The sequence below is a fragment of the Erpetoichthys calabaricus genome, chromosome 5, assembly GCF_900747795.2.
Source record: "Erpetoichthys calabaricus chromosome 5, fErpCal1.3, whole genome shotgun sequence".
NCBI classification, from domain to species: Eukaryota; Metazoa; Chordata; class Cladistia; order Polypteriformes; family Polypteridae; genus Erpetoichthys; species Erpetoichthys calabaricus.
This window is the reverse complement of record NC_041398.2, coordinates 93,394,270-93,410,889: the sequence shown is the minus strand read 5'-3', so window position 1 is coordinate 93,410,889 and position 16,620 is coordinate 93,394,270. Positions and strand designations below refer to the sequence as shown.

Below are 16,620 nucleotides of genomic sequence, written 5' to 3'. Positions count from 1 at the left end.
ATCTTTACATTTGTGGGAATGTTTTTAAAAGAATGATGTGCCAGAAAAGAAAAAGTCCATGATCAAACCAAGAAGCTTTAAACATTTTAATGGAGGATAATGAATGTAATGGATCATGTGTAGATTTTTTTTCAACTTTTGCATCTAAGACATTCTCATGGGGGTTGGGGTTTTGTGTGTACAGTACAACAGTGATGCCTAGTGGGACATGCAAGCTTTATTCATATTATATAGTTGAGGGCCACAGCTCTGTATTGAGTTCCAATGTTTTTACTGTTTATATTCTGTAGATGTTTGAAGTTACTTAAAGCTCATATAATGTTACAAAAAATTTGTGCAAAGATATGCATGGAGGTGTGTATGTGGGTGTATATACACATTAATTAGACGTGGCACAAATCTTCATCAGGTCCATAAAACTTGTATTGTAAATAGTTGCAGTATTTATAAGGTTTTCTTTTTAAATTAGAAAGTTTAAATTTGATTTTCCTGGTTTTTTTTTTTTTTTTTACTCGTTATAAAGTTTGGCATTATGGTGCTGTGCATTACAACTCTGCAGTGACTGAAATTTTAAATTAAAAATGGTGCAGTTCAAGCTTTGTGGTTGAAAGCACAGTGCTGTGGTGCTGTACAGCCACAGAGGGTACAATAGGGTGGTAAGAATAACAGAATAGAAACAACTGAGAGTTTGAGCCAGTATGGTGGGAAGGTAGCAAAGCAGTTGGTGGCACAGCCTAGTGAACGAACACTCCATGGGTGGGTAACACCTGCTGAGCATTTTGGAGGAGTGGGCAGCGTTCGAGTGCTCCAGGGCTCCTGCTGGACCACGAATAGGTGGCAGGATGATGGAGGTCTGGCTCTAATAGTCTCAACAGTGACTGACGGAGGTGACCGGAACAAAAGACAAAGAGAGGGACGGCAGCTTCCAGCGACTCCACTGAGTGAGAAGGCCTAAAGGGATGAGTGGGGAGACAAGTTGGGAAGAAAGATGCGCTGGGCTTGGACAGTGTGAACAGCAAGGAACCTGCTTCATTACTATACTTTATTCTTGGATTTTTAACTCAATGGAACTTATTTATTAATCATTTTATCCTTCATGGAGTAACACTTCTCTTCATGTATCTATTTATTATTTATTTAAAGTAACTGCACTGGACTTTACTTTGGACACTATTTCTGTGGAGAATAAAGGCACTGAGCAGTTTTACACTCTCTCTGATGTTATGTGTGTGTCCTCATTGACCTAGCCATCCTTGGTACAGGACTATTGATGACCCAGGTTGAAGAGAAATATACAAGATGGGGCAACCTGGGCATCACAGGTGTGCATCATTATTTCTTCTTATAGAAGTTTTTTTTTTACTATGTCAAATATTATTGAACTTGTATCACTTAAAAGGTAAATTATAATTCATCATGATGATGGTGTTATATTTTACAAAATACATTTTTTAGTAAAAACATTTTTGAATATTGTGTTTGTGCTATAAAATTGGGCGCAGAGTATATTTCTTTCACACACACACACATTATATACCTGTATTCAGAAAGAACAACTTTTACTTACATCACAGATGTGTTTTCAGTATAGCATATTAATTATATGGTGATTTATTTGAAAATAGTAAAGGCGGTGAAAGAAAAACTATTTTTTATTTCTTCAGGACAGCATAACTCTACAAATAGAGTGCTAGCATTTCATAACTTCTTTTATCCCCCCTTAGTTGTTCCCAACTATTTGAACATGCATTTTGTGCTGTTTTTGTTGTGTTTGGATGGATGGATAGATAGATACTTTATTAATCCCAAGGGGAAATTCACATACTCCAGCAGCAGCATACTGATAACAAAAAAAAACAATATTAAATTAAAGAGTAATAAAAATGTAGGTAAAAACAGACAGTAACTTTGAATAATGTTAACGTTTATCCCCCCGGGTGGAATTGAAGAGTCGCATAGTTTGGGGGAGGAACGATCTCCTCAGTCTGTCAGTGGAGCAGGACAGTGACAGCAGTCTGTCGCTGAAGCTGCTCCTCTGTCTGGAGGTGACACTGTTTAGTGGATGCAGTGGATTCTCCGTAACTGATAGGAGCCTGCTTAGCGCCCGTGGGTCAAACTGTCCAGCTCCATGCCTACAATAGAGCCTGCCTTCCTCACCAGTTTATCCAGGCATGAGGCGTCCTTCTTCTTTATGCTGCCTCCCCAGCACACCACTGCGTAGAAGAGGGCATTCGCCACAACCGTCTGATAGAACATTTGCAGCATCTTATTGCAGATGTTGAAGGACACCAGTCTTCTAAGGAAGTATAGCCGTATATATACTGTATACTACAACAGTTATGACAATAAATGTAGCATTCAGTAGCATTTTCAGTAAAAATATAGTTTGAGGTTGCAAATGTATTGTGTTGTAATTTCTACTCATATTCACGACTCTGTTCAGGACTAAGCGGGTTGGATAATGACTGACTGACATAGTTCCTTCATCAGATGTAGAAATTTTGAAAGGGTAATGTCTGGCCTTCACTTGGATATCTAGTACTTGTGCTTTTAATAAAGCATGTTCATAACTTAGTCATTTATTTGAACACAGTAAAAGTTGTAAAAAAAATATATTTTTTTCTAATTCAATACAATAAAAATACACATTAGCTGTGAATATATTGTAACCAATTTTTGGTCACTGCTGATACACTGTGCATCACTTTTATGGTGTTTGGGAGCTTATTCCCACATAAGATTCATAAACATTCAATGTATGTTTTTGATAAAAAATTGATTTAACTTTGCAACTTACTGTGCTGTAATTTATATACAAAACACAACTTCTTTTCCAGACATAAATATTCTGAAATGACATTCTAAAATGGCTGGCCTTCATTTTAATGTATGGAACATGTATATCGAGTTAAGTATGAAGAATTTGTGGCCAGTTAAATGAAAGTAGTAGAAAACAGCCTAAATTGAAGCAGGGTTTAAAGGGTTGCTACACTCAGGTTTCATTTTACCTAATATTACTTTTTGGTTGAAGGCCAACCACTGTGAAAAATACACAATATGAACAAATTATTTCTAAAAGCACTGTACTCTGAGGAAGACTAAACAGGAAAGTATATATTAAAAAAATTACATACACTTTATTGATACTCTTAAAATCAACTTCATCTTACCTAGAACAAAATGAGAATAGTTCCTCCCTGATGGGCTGCTTGTGAAAGATTGTCTTCTCTTTTTTGCAGTTTTGTTCAGACATGTGGCAAGCCTTGATCTTTTTCGTGTCATCACAGAGGTTTTTCTGCTTTGGGTGATTCCATTTGTATCCTCATAGACATCTTTCACAGTATTGGCTATAAGGGTCTCTGGTTTTAACCTGGGAGAATGCCGTGTTCCATGAGAAGCAACATTAAGCCTGCATTCACTCTGTTTCTTAAATCTTTTCTTATCCATCAATGTAGTACTGGACAACACATTGGTACTTCTTGACAAAACATCATAGAGTTTCACAGTGCAAAAACTGTGTTCATCAATTGTGCACTTTGGCTGTGTGGATTCATCTTTGCTACTTTTACACAAAATAGTAGTTTTATATTGTATGCCAAGATTTAAAGCATGATCTGTACCTTCCAGTGGACTTAGTTTTGTAAGGAATACCCGGCATTCTTTCAAGGTTTCTGGACTCCATTTTTTACAGAGCATTTTCTCTTCAGATTCCAAAAGCTCTTTGGCAAAATTTTGGTCTAGGTGTAGATCAGGATTTTTCTTTTCTCCATCATGGGACAACATACCAAATGAATGGCTTTGAGTTTCCTCTGAAAACTTTGTGCGAACAAAATGCAGATTTCTTTCACAAATATTGGTATTTGGACTTTTCAATATTACAGGTACATTGCTTAAATGTTCTCTGTTGAGCCCATTCAAGAGTCTTGTTTTATATGAAATTTTGTTTTTCCTCTTCCAATGATCATCTACAGCTTTACATATGTCATGCTTTCTATGCCTTAGTTTTCTATCACCTAAAGTTAACAACGCCACAGAATCCAAACAAGAATACAGTTGCTTCTTCACTTTCAAGTTTCTAGCATAATCCACCTTCTCTTGATTCTGAAAGTGAGCTGGAGGACTTAAAGGGGAAGCCACTGCAAATTTTTTAACATGCTTTCTTATGCGGTCAGTCTGAGAATTTCTAACAATGTCTGCTTGGTCTATTGTCCGTTTCCCAGGATAATGCAAAATTTCCAAGGGATTTCGAGCATTTGCCTTTCTTACAATTGACAAAGTCTGGGTTTCTGTACTTTGCATGAACCACACACAAAGTTTATCCACATCACAGTGTTTCCGAAAAAGCATCCTGACTACAGATTTTGGGTTGCCGTCCAGTTCTGGTTTTGACTTTACCTGTGACACACGTTCATTTTGCCGCTTTTGTGCACCGGTGGAGAGCCAGCTATTCGATATTTGCTCAAACCGCTGATTTAGCTCCTCTTGCAGTGTATCATTTGAAGCTGAGGTAGGCCACCATTTGAGAACTTCTTTAGTTGAAAAAATTGATTCAGCACAAAATTCATATTTAGAATTCACATCAGCATTTTCAGTCAGATTTTTTTTGACACTTTCTTTATGTTCAGTAAAATTTCTTTCAACGCTTCTTGTATTACTTTCAGAACATTTTCTGTTATTTGTAAGGTTTGTTACTTCCACCCTGTCAATATTATTCTTACTACTATCAAAAGAGAGCTTTTGAGTTTTTTGTTTCAATGCACTTCTATGTGTAAACATACTACAAGATGCAACGGAGTGCAGAAAGTGTATTGAAGGTTTTCGTATTCTATCAGAATGTCTTAATGGCAGCAGTGGTTTATTTACCTTGTTTAATTTATTTTCTGGTTGATGCACATTTGTGCTTTTAGATACTGTAATGTTATCATCTTCATTGGTATTCTCATTGCTAACAGGAAAAATTTGTTCAGCCAAATTAGATGTTGTATCACATAGCTTTGGTAGCTCACTGCTAAGGCTAACCTTTCTTTGTTTAGGAGATATGGCATTCACAGTTACTGAAATGCCTGAAATTTTTATCTTTGCTGGGCGACCTGGCTTTCGCATTGCTGCTGTAATTTTTTGGTTCAACTGCTTAGAGTTGCTATTTGGAGGAGGAGCACATTCTTTGTCTTTTACAGGTCTTATGAACTCGAATCGATTGTCTCCAGGTTCCTTGTTAGCAACATTATTTGAATTTTCTTTCAAATTTGCATCTAAAGTCCCTGTTTCCTCCTCATGCAAAACACTATGAAAACCTGTGTTGCTTGGTCTTTCATGATGAACCTTCCTGAAAAATTCAGAACCTTCACATACAAACCTTTTAATTCTTCTTGATCTACCATAGACCACTGTAACTTTGATGTTTTTGTTGGTACATTCTTCCTTTCCATCTGATGGACATGCAGAAGTGGTCATATTGTCTAAAGTGTCATTTTTTGTAGGTGGAATATAAGAACAATCTGCTTTACGCTTTGGGGGTCTACCAATTGGTCTTTTTACTTGCTTTTCAATTTGAGGACCTAATTTTTTCGGTCGACCAGGCCTTCTTTTAAGAGACTCCTTCATACATAATTGAGATTCTCCTGAATTTTCATATTTTGAACTATCACAATCTAAGTCCCATGAAGTAGTTTTGGTGTTACATGCATGAATATCTTTATCAATGTTATTACCACTGCTGTTTGACTCTGTGCTTTTGGGGGATTTTGGCTCTTTATCAAGATGTTTGTTTTGTAATGAATTATTGATCTCAGTATTTACAACACAGCTATCATTAATTATGGGGTTTGAAAATGAAGGTGTAATTGTGTATTTAATTCCATCTTTATCATTTATTTTAGACAGGTACATTAGTCTTATCGGACTAGTATAAGATGTAACAGTATTTTCTCTTGCTTCACACACAAGCCGCAGGTCGGACTGACTAACGGGTTTTCTACGTCTGGTTGTATACTCATCCCTGTTAACACTGTAACACGAATCGTCATCACTGTTGTTATCAGGTGACCTTAAAATTACTGATGTATCAGTGACAACTTCAATAGTAAGTTGCTTTACTTTGTGAGAATTATGCCTTTTAGTGTCTTGGCTATAAAGTTCTTTGCTGTCTTTTGTATCATTGCTTATATCTGTGATAGGGGCTTCAGGAGATTCTGGGTTTGTTTGATTGTTACATAAAGGCACATTATTGGAGATTAGTTCTTGTGTCAGTCTGTAAGGACTTCTGTTTTCATTTTCATGGTTATCAGTCTGAATCTTTGGGTCTGCAGGGTTTGTATTAACTGGTGGACTTGAAGCAGGGCTTTCAAAGACTTTTCTACATATTTTTTTAGGTTTTGCAGAGCTTTTCATAAAAATACTTTCTGAGAAGCAAGCAGCAAAGTACATCTTCCGGGGCTCCGTAACATACATGGAAAATCTCTCTGGGGGAATAATGTTTCTCTTTGTTCTGTGTGAATTATTAAATTGCTCAAATCTAGAAGGACTGCATGCATTCACCACATTGTCTTTTTCTTCACTTTCACTTCCATACAAATTTTGACTTTTCTTGGGGACATCAAGAAGTTCACCAAGCTCTGGATCAACATTAGGTTTCAAGACATCAGCAACCTTTTGCACTGAATGCAACTCTTGTGTCTTTTCAGCTAAACTGTTGTGATGATTTGTGAACAAGTCATCTTTCTGTATTTGGCTTGATGGCACTTGTTTGTTTTCAAGTGTTTTAATATATTTGGCATCACGGTCTTCAAAATCATTCTTGAACTCTGCAACTGCTGGTGCAACTTCAATACTGTGTGGAAGAAAAGACTTATGTTCAGGTTGGATGCATTTTTTCACATTCTTTTCTACTAGTGATGTTGCAAAGAAAGACTGATCAAGACAAGCTATTTCTCTTTTTATCTGTAATGTTTTGCGACGCAATGAAGGAGAATCAGGAGGTTGATGCATTGCAGATAAAGTTTCTTGCTTCCTACGAAAACGTGTTTGGATAGTTTTATTTTCCACACTTTTCTCATGTTGATTAAGCAACTCTCCCAAATTATAATCATTATTACCATTGTTTTTGTGCAAAATGGATGTAATAATTTCTCCTAAATGTTTATCATTTTTCTCTTCAAGGTATTCTACCATAGACACAGAAGATGAATTACATTGTTTTTCAAGAGGTTCAATTGTTTTCAGCTTTTCATTAATCCTTTCCATTAAATCATTAATCAAAGCCCCACTTTCTGTTTGCTCTAACTGGTTACCAGAGTTTGGTGTATACTTAATACTGTCATTCTCTGATGTCTGAAGCTGATGATCAAGCATGTCCTTTTCTAAATTTCTTCTTTTCTTTTCATATTTATTGGGAAAGATCTTCTCACTGACTTCAGTCTCTTGTGGCAAAAGGGAAGGAGGCTGATTATTTATAATTCCACTAGCATACTCCAAAATTGGACAAGTAATACCATGATCAGATTTCTCAGAACTTTCATTTGCTACAGGTGACAGTGGAGGTGGTGATGGGCTGCAAGCTCTATTAAAGGTACTGCCTCCAACAGATAGACTAAATGAACTCCCTGATTTACAACAACAATTTAAATTAACTGCCAAGGATGGGGTGGTCACAGTGTCTTCAAAATGCTGGCAAGAGCAATGACATCTGTGATTGTCAAACATATCACAGCCTCTGTGACCAGCTGCTCTGTTGATGCATGTTATTGGTTTGTTCTGGCATGACACGCAATGCATTTTCTTCTCACAGATACATAAGGGAGGCTTTGAATGTGGATTCAGTCTGCCATAATGAGTGCAGCATCTGTCTGTCATTTTGCTCTCCTTGAAATTGAAACTGTCATTGTTTACCTGATTAACTAAGTGGTAACAGTGCAGGTTTTGGCATGAAAAGCATCTGTGGCAATCCAAATAGTGAGAAACATTGTAATCCTCATGCATGAATAATAATATACTGTAAAGCAGATGCTTATGAAATGGACACAAAGATGCCAAAATCACTTCAAGAGCTGTTCTTCGGACTTCCAGCTTTTCATCCGGACTCTCCAAGTGGGGCTCAGGAGCTACTTCAATTGGCAACTTGTAGCTATAAAGACAAGTTTATTAGAAGCTTGTTAGTTATATTTTACTGAAACAAAACCACTGCTTACTTAAAGAGGATCTTGAACAAATGCTGAGGAAGACCCTTTATTTTATGTATATTGTTTATGACATATCTAGAAATTTTTTCCATATCTGTAATTTACTACGTTGTAGAAGCACTTTCTTGATTTAAATGTATTTTGTTTTTGTATAGGTATAATATACAATTTATATTTTTCTTTCTAATCATAGCATTGTTTTGGGTATATTACACTGTACTAAGACTCACTGGCTCAGTACAAACATTGGGATGATGCATGCTATTAACGTTGTTAATCAAGATTTCCTTATGGAAATATTTCAGCTTAGTAAAAATGGCAAGTAGATTTTCAAATGGATTTTGTTCCATTCAGAGCTGTCTTCTGGCTTTTGTGTCCAGTACTACTAAAACAGACCCTGGTCCTCTGTTATATTCCTAGTTGGATTCATTGAGTTTAAGAATGTAAAATACCATTGATATTAAGACCACTGTACTTTTTCAACCCATTTTTTCTTCTTATAACTTTTTATATAATAAAGGGCATGTAAGCTCTTAACCCATAAAAAATGTATATACAGTATCTATAAAAAAATGTTTTCCTTGGATTGATAAATCATGTGTGAAGCTAATCCATAAAATATTAATTTATAAAAATTAAGCATAGCTAGCAAACTCCTATGACACAACTATGGATACAAGTTAGGCAGAATGCAGTGCTTTTCAAGTTGTACACACTTCTACATAAAAAACATTATGGTTTTGGTTCTGTCCTGTTTCTTGAATTGAGGTTAATCTCTTATTTATGCAATGTTTTTTGTAATTATACATTTTACAGACAGTCTGCAATCTCAGAAATTAACATCAGTCTTGATCTTACTAATTTATAAGAAAAAGATTTATTGTTTACATTGCTTAAATATCCCACTTTTAGTACATTTGTCATCCATAATGTGTTGCTTCCCCATCTTAAATTAACAGAAATACACATTAATAAAAAAAAAGTAAATCAATGACCTACATCTTAATTGCCACCAGTGGCAAATTGCTTTGATTAAAATGATATTGCAATGGCCAGCCCAGCGTTTGCTTTAATTTCAAAGTAACTATTAAGAAGGGGAAGCATTAACCAATAGCCTATTAAAAAAACTTTATTAAATGTAATATATATATATTTATATTTGCAGCTGGAGATCCACAAAGGGAGAAAATGAATCATATATCAAAGTAGTTTTTATTCCTGAGCTTTCAGCCCCTACCACGGGCCTTCATCAGAGGATAACGCTTAGACTTACAAGAATCAAAGGCAATATATAGCAAAAAATTATGTGGGGGGGCAAGTCAGTGTGTGTGTGTGTGTGGGGGGGGTTATTGGTTGTAAAGATTTTATTTATTATGAACATGTTCTTCTTAAGTTGCTGGATTTATGTCCAAATGTCTGTTGATAGCGTTCTCATTTGATAGCCAAGATTCGGCCAGCTCTCTGGCACTTTTGGTACTGGCCTTAAATCTTACTTGTACATTGTCCTAGTTAAATGTATGTCCTGTTGATTTAGTATGCGTGTAGATCAGCGATCGCGAGTCCTTTCTTCTGACGGCGTTGCGATTCTGTTGCGTCCTTTCTTCTGACGGTGTTGCGATTCTTTTTGAAGTTTGTCCTATGTATATCACTGGGCAAGAACTGCATGGAATGCTATAAACTGCGTTTCGTGTTTCTGCTGTCAATTTCTTGTTTTTAGCATTAAAGAGGTCCGTGCGCAAATTAGTTGTGGGTTTGTGTGCTATTCTGACGCCTGACTTGGCCAGGATGCGTGCTGCACCTTCAGACACCTTGTGGTGATAAAGTAGTGAGTACCAGGTGGGGTGGGGGTTCTGGTTCAAGTCTATCGTTTGCTGAGTTTTTTGGCATCTTCTGTGTAAGCTACGATTAATGGCAAACTTAAGAAGAACATGTTCATAATAAATAAACTCTTTACAACCAATAACCCCCCCCCCCCCCCCCCCCCAAGGTGATTTTTTTGCTCTATATTGCCTTTGATCCTTGTAAGTATAAGCATTATCCTCTGATGAAGGCCCCTGGCAGGGGCTGAAAGCTCAGGAATAAAAACTACTTTATGATACGTGATTAATTTTTTCCCTTTGTGGATCTCCAGCTGCAAATATGCAAACCGTATCACAGACCTTCTCTTCCATATTATATATGTCACAGGTGGCTGTGGGGGCAATCGCCCTGGTGGCTATGGGGACCACGGGTACATAGCTTTGAAGCTCAACCCTGTAGGGGCCCGTGGTCACCGCCAGGGGGCGCCCCAATGCCTTTGGAGCCCTGGACCTCAGCACTTCCGCCACACCCGGAAGTTTCAGAGGATTTAGAGGATCGGGAGGCACCTGGAGCACATCCGGGTGATTATAAAAGGGGCCGCCTCCCTCTGATCGAGGGCTGGAATCGGGCGAGGAGAAAGACAAGGTCTTAGAGAGGCAAGGAGGCAGCCTGAAGAAAGTGAGGCATTTGGAGAAAGGGGTCTGGACATTGGGGGAGTATTGGGTTGTGTGTCACTTTGAATATAATGGACTTTGTAAATAAACATGTGTTGGGTGACTTGAACGTGTCCGCCTGTCTGTGTCTGGGTCATCTTCCACAATAATATTATATATATATATATATATATATATATATATATATATAAACTTTCTGCCTATCCATGCTCCCCAGAGATTCTAATTTGTTTCAATAGATTTAAAACACCTGGTCTACTAACTCCACTTTTATCTGCGCAAAGTTTTAAAAACCTATCCCAGAAATGGCCAGTGCTTGTCTGGTGGCACTTCTGGTTTTTTGTTCTAATCTACGTTTAACTGAACTAAACCCTCAGGAATTAAAAATGTGACATTTACTGCAATTTGAATCTTTGAAACATGATTACTGTTACTACAACCTTATTTAATTTCCTATCACTTTACACTAATTGCACGTCAAGCTTGTTAAGAATGTGTAGGCTTTTATCGTTACTTCTATTAACAAGGGGCAATTAAACAGGAGCTGCAAATAATAAGGCAGCATGAGCTAAATTAATGACATTTGTACCTCTATATATTTATTCAACATTATGTAGCCATATTTAAACATTTTAAAAACTGGGTGGAATATGAAGTTCTAAAGTTCTAAAAATCCCTGGTCAATTTTGCTGATTTTCCAAAAATATTACAATATAAGCTGAAAAAAAATTCTGAGAGAGCAGAATGAGAACAGGTATAAAAAGCATATCATCTTATTAAATTGCAGGTTCCATAAACTAAACTACATTAGGTAATTAAGAAGATTTGAAAAAAAGTCAGCAGCTATTGAGATCCCTCAGTACCAAACTGTCCACCAATGATATTTCCCACAGAAGCAAAGCACTTATAAGCTACCACAGGTGCTTACATTAAGTGTTCACCCATGGGATTTAAATGTACATATCTGTAATATTTCTACTTTTATGTAGCCTTTCACAAGGTTAATTATTGAGATAGGATTTCCATATGTTATTATATAATAATCAGTGTAAAAAGCAATTATTCATATTTCACTTCTTGAGAAGATTTTCTTAACAAGCTAAGCAATACCAGACTATCAACCAAATGTGAACAAAATACGTAATTTGGCCGGGGTGCCCAAATTTTTGCATGGATCTGTACACTAAATATATAAGCTCAGAGAAGAGTGAATAATACTGAACTTATTTATATTTCAGTCTGCTAGTAAGCAAAAATATTAAACTAAAGAAAACCAGATAGATTGACAAGACAACTGAATTAGGTTTGCACATTAAAGATGAAATAAGCAAAATGATTACTGATACCACAAGACAGAAGTAAGAACATCAAAAACTGAAGAATTTAGAAATTTCATTAATCCACTCATACTTTGCAATTATCTGTATACATTCAATTTGCATTCATGATTAGGAATGTTAACATTTCCACATGTAATTACTTCAAATGGATGCAACAAAAACTTTCTCCTATGTAAAATACACTTTTTAAATCAAGACAGCATTAGTTACTGTCAAATATAAAATGCAAAAAAGAACACAACTAAAATTATTCCCATTTACAGTACATACCTGCCAATTTTTTTCCTTAATTGTAATAACAAAAAACAGCATGTTCATTGAATTACATTTTTAACTGCAGCTAGAACGGCACAGCTGTATGAACCTCCATCTCAAAAAATGTTTTAAATCTGATAATGTGCAGTCATTTTTACTTCATTTTCAGGGTTCTCTTATTTTGTATTTCACATGTAGATCAATGCCTGAACTTATTATTGCTAATGCTGGGCAGCAATTAAATTTTTAATCGTGATTAATTGCATGATTGTCTGCAATTAATTGCAAACAATCACATTGTTATGTGCAAAATTCAATAATGAACTCAAAAAGTAGTGTATTGCGTGTATTTGGTTTGCAAACACTTTAAACAAATAATGTGCTTTTTAACAGCAGTATGATAGAGATAGAGAGAGATAGAGAGACAGAAAGATAGAGAGAGATAGATAGATAGAGAGATAGAATACTTTAGTAATCCCAAGGGGAAATGCACAATTTCACAACTTTACATAGTAGCAGTTGAAATATTTCTTGTAAATCTCAACTTAAACATGAATGTAATCAAATCAAATATACAACTAATGCTATTTGTCACTGCCAGGGCATTAATGTTTTATCTAGTTTATTATATAAAAACAAGTTACTCTCAAGAGTCCAGATCACAACATTATAACAGGCACCTTCCGAGCAACAGCAAGTTAAAAAAGAAAACAGATTTAGAAAAAAGTTATCTAAACAGATACCAGCAGGGAGCAGCATAAACAGTCTATGTTCAGTAGAGACTCTTTGAGAGCTAATATTTTTTTCCCAAAAAACTCAGTTTTCTGAAAAGCGCACAAAGCAATGGTTTCACACATAAATCAACATAAAACGTCTGTTGCTGCCTGTTGTTGGCGCCTGATTGCATTTTGTGGCAGCAGTGGCTGCTCGACGGCCAGCAGGAATGCATGGGGGGCTGGCTGCCTGGCTGTCTTTGTGAGACAGGTGTGCGGGGGTCGCAGTTGCAGTGAGACGCAATATGGTTTCTACCTCCTGTCATTGTAAGTGTCTGTCCTCCCAGGTGAATGTTGCCATGGGTGCATCAGCTACATGAACATGTTCAGCACCATTGTCAGCTAGTTGTATTTTATGGCAAAATTAAAGTTTATACTGATTCACAATTTAGTCCTGCATTTAAAATTGAAATGGTACTCAATTGTGAAAAATGTAAATTTAATTATGGAGAACAGATCAACTGAGATAAAATTATAAAAGCCTGAAAGAGGAAGATTCTATAGCGCCTATTAAAACAAAAGTGACTAGATCATATAGAAACGCATCCTGGGTTAATGAGAGGATTCATAAATAAAATGCCAAAAAATACAGCATTGATGGAGAACAAAGTTGAAAGTCTTAAGAAACTCAAGTCTCTCTATCTACTATTCCAGATTATTAGATAACACAGAAGTCTTCATGTACTATGTATAATAGTGGTTAATTTGAAAAATGTGAGCCGTAATCTACTATGCCAAATCCTTCCAAAAGTTAGCAATACAAACTTTATGAACATTTGTGACAGAAAAAAATATATAAAATCCCAGATTTCAATGTCACCTCACAAATTAAATATTGCATTGCCAACTCTACCTTTTCTTGTGCACACTGCCTTAGAAAATTTGAACTTACATTTATTTATTTGGCCAATGCCTTTATCCAAAGAGACTTACAACATTTGAGATACAATTGGTTACATTTCTTTTGTTTTTCCATTTGAGACACAGGCGGGTGAAGTGACTTGCTCAGGGTCACACAGTGTCAGTGGCAGGATTTGAACTCACAACTTGAGAATTTGAGATCCAAAACCTTAACCACTGCACCCCTTTATTTTGATAACAGAACAGAAAGTTGAAAATTTAAATTTCAACAAATAAACTAACTGCCTGTCTCTTAGACCTGCGGTCCTCAAATTAAAAGTTTGCACCAAGGACCACTTTGCTATATTCAAATCTAACAATGGACCAATTGAGTCTGTCAGTGACCTGTTAGCAATTCTATTTACATTTGCCAAATTACTTTTACAAATGCAATTATGTTAAAAAAACTAAGACTCGGCTACAACATTACTGTATATGCGTTTCAAAATCCAAAATTTCAGCCAGTTATACTTAACAACCGTGAAGCCACAAAGACCAATTAGCAGCAGGTACACAATCAGCACAAATAGGATCTTAAAGGATACACATAAAACCTTTATAATATTTGGAAAGAATCCATTATTATTATTTTAAATTAAACATGCAAGGCATGTGCTTAACATTCTTACTATTAATCGTTCTATTATAGAAAAAAAAAAAAAAAAGATTTCTTTCCTTGTCTCTCTTTTTTCAGTCAGGGTTAAAACTTGTTTTGCTTTTTTCCTTTTGTGTTAATTTTCTTGCTTTCTCTGAACTGATTTTGAAGTAAATGGTTGTTATCTGTCAAATTACTATTTGCTTGATTAAGTAGTATGCCATTGGAAATTTCTGCTCTGTGAAAATAAACATATTTAAAAACTTATGGATTAGCCCTCTTTACACTTCCATTATCTCCATGTTTATGTATACAAGAGCCTTCAAAAATTAAATCCAACTTGAAATTTGAAAGAATTTTATGCCACAGTATGAGAACTAAGAAGAAGCCAACAGGATAGGGAGTACTGCGTTTACCCAAGGAGGCCACTTGCTAACCACATCTTTGAGTTTTGCCTTCTTTTCTTCCTCCACTTCACTTCCTATGCAGATCATCATCTCGTCTCTTTTGCCTGTGCAGGGCAACTACCATTTTTCACTCAACACCATTCCCAGTTTTCTGCCCAATCACAGCATCAGCTTGCACAGTGGCACTATTCTACTTACAGCATTCATTTGCATGAACTACACTCCCCATTTCTCTAAGCAGCCACAGCTGAGGCAAAAAAATGGGATATACTGTCCACTCATTACAGTTTTCTTACTGACAAATATTGAGAAATAACAGTTTTCATTTTTTGTCACCAAATTTGACTTAAATTTGTCAAGGCATTTTTGAGTTTTTCTATATGCCAGTAGGTACCTATCCATCCACTATGTATCTTAGCAGATGTCTAGTGACTTGAAATATATCATCCTGACGAATTTCGGCTTTTTAACCATAAGGGAAAAAGTGTTTTTATTGGTGAGTTAGTGAGTGAATGAGTGAGTCAGTCAGTTTTGCATTTATTAAAGGGTTAGTCGAAACTGTTAGCATTCTGACATAATAAAGTTTATAAACTTACATGGGTAATCACAAAGGAATTCCTCCATGAAAATTTTATAGTTTTTATCGAGTTGTGATGCTTTTATTGTAGTGTTTTTCAACAATACTTTTCACATTACTAAAATAGATTAATGTAAGTAAGAAAGGTAAAGTAAACAAAATCCAAAGCTGGCTCACCAACAGGAAGTAAGTTTATCCATCCACAGGTTACTTTCAAAATTTGTAAAATGGACTAACTGCACAGTGCATGTACCCTTTTATTTACATTAGTTTGTGGTCCTTCATTTATGCAAAGCGTATAGTGGTTGTACTGCAAACTTGTGTTGTACTACTGATCCTACTACCTGAATGCTGTAGCAAAAAATAAGATTTCTCAAACCAGACAACATTTTTCATATCTTCAATCATCCACTTTTGGTGATAAATGTGTCCCAGAATGTTAACCCAGCATTGTCTTCTGCTGCTGTGGTCTATCCAAATTCAGATATATAGATGGTGATTTCTGAATTTACAATGTATCACAGTATAACTCATTTCAGTATTTGTGGCCTTTCTGGTAGCTTGAATGAGTCTGGCCATTCTCTTTTAACCGCCTCTCAATAAAATGGTTCTTTCACACAAAAACTGTCACTCATGTGGTCGCTGAAAGCCAGGAATGACAGGAGACAGACACCTAAGTAAAGTAAAAAAGCAATTTCTTTATTCTTGGTGAGCAGGAGGCCGCAGCAGCTGTAAGCTCAATCAGCCTCCCATCAGCAGGGAGTTCCCTCTTTTTATACCCAGCTTGTTTATTAAACAAAAAAGAGGAAATATGGCAGTTCATTTTGAGGTCACACAGACTGTTATAGCTTGCGGTCACACCCTGGAATGGAACGAGCAAGAGCGCACAGTGTTTCTTACAGATAAAAGAGTTATCAGCACACTCACAGTCTTAAACAATACACCCTTGTCAACACCATGCACACACAAGACCAGTTGCAGCAATTTCTTATCCTGTCAGCAGATTAGACAATACTTATATCCTCATTCTTCGTACACACATAGTTTATATAATATCAAAGGTTACATAGTTAGTTTAATACATTACACTAATAGCACAAGAAATACATTCTTATAGCTTAA

At 36.0% G+C, this 16,620-nt stretch overlaps 1 protein-coding gene across 4 annotated transcripts in view; it reads right to left on the bottom strand.

Moving 5' to 3' along the window:
* lcorl (ligand dependent nuclear receptor corepressor-like) overlaps positions 1 to 16,620 on the bottom strand; it is a 215,095-nt gene that overhangs the window by 21,406 nt on the left and 177,069 nt on the right. For 3 of the 4 annotated variants that reach the window (XM_028801767.2, XM_028801764.2, XM_028801768.2), the window contains one exon: positions 3,171 to 8,122. In XM_028801767.2, the coding sequence (XP_028657600.1) occupies positions 3,171 to 8,122 (4,952 nt within the window). Of the gene's footprint in view, positions 1 to 3,170; positions 8,123 to 16,620 lie in introns of those variants that run through there. The other variant, XM_028801771.2, reaches the window with a different exon arrangement.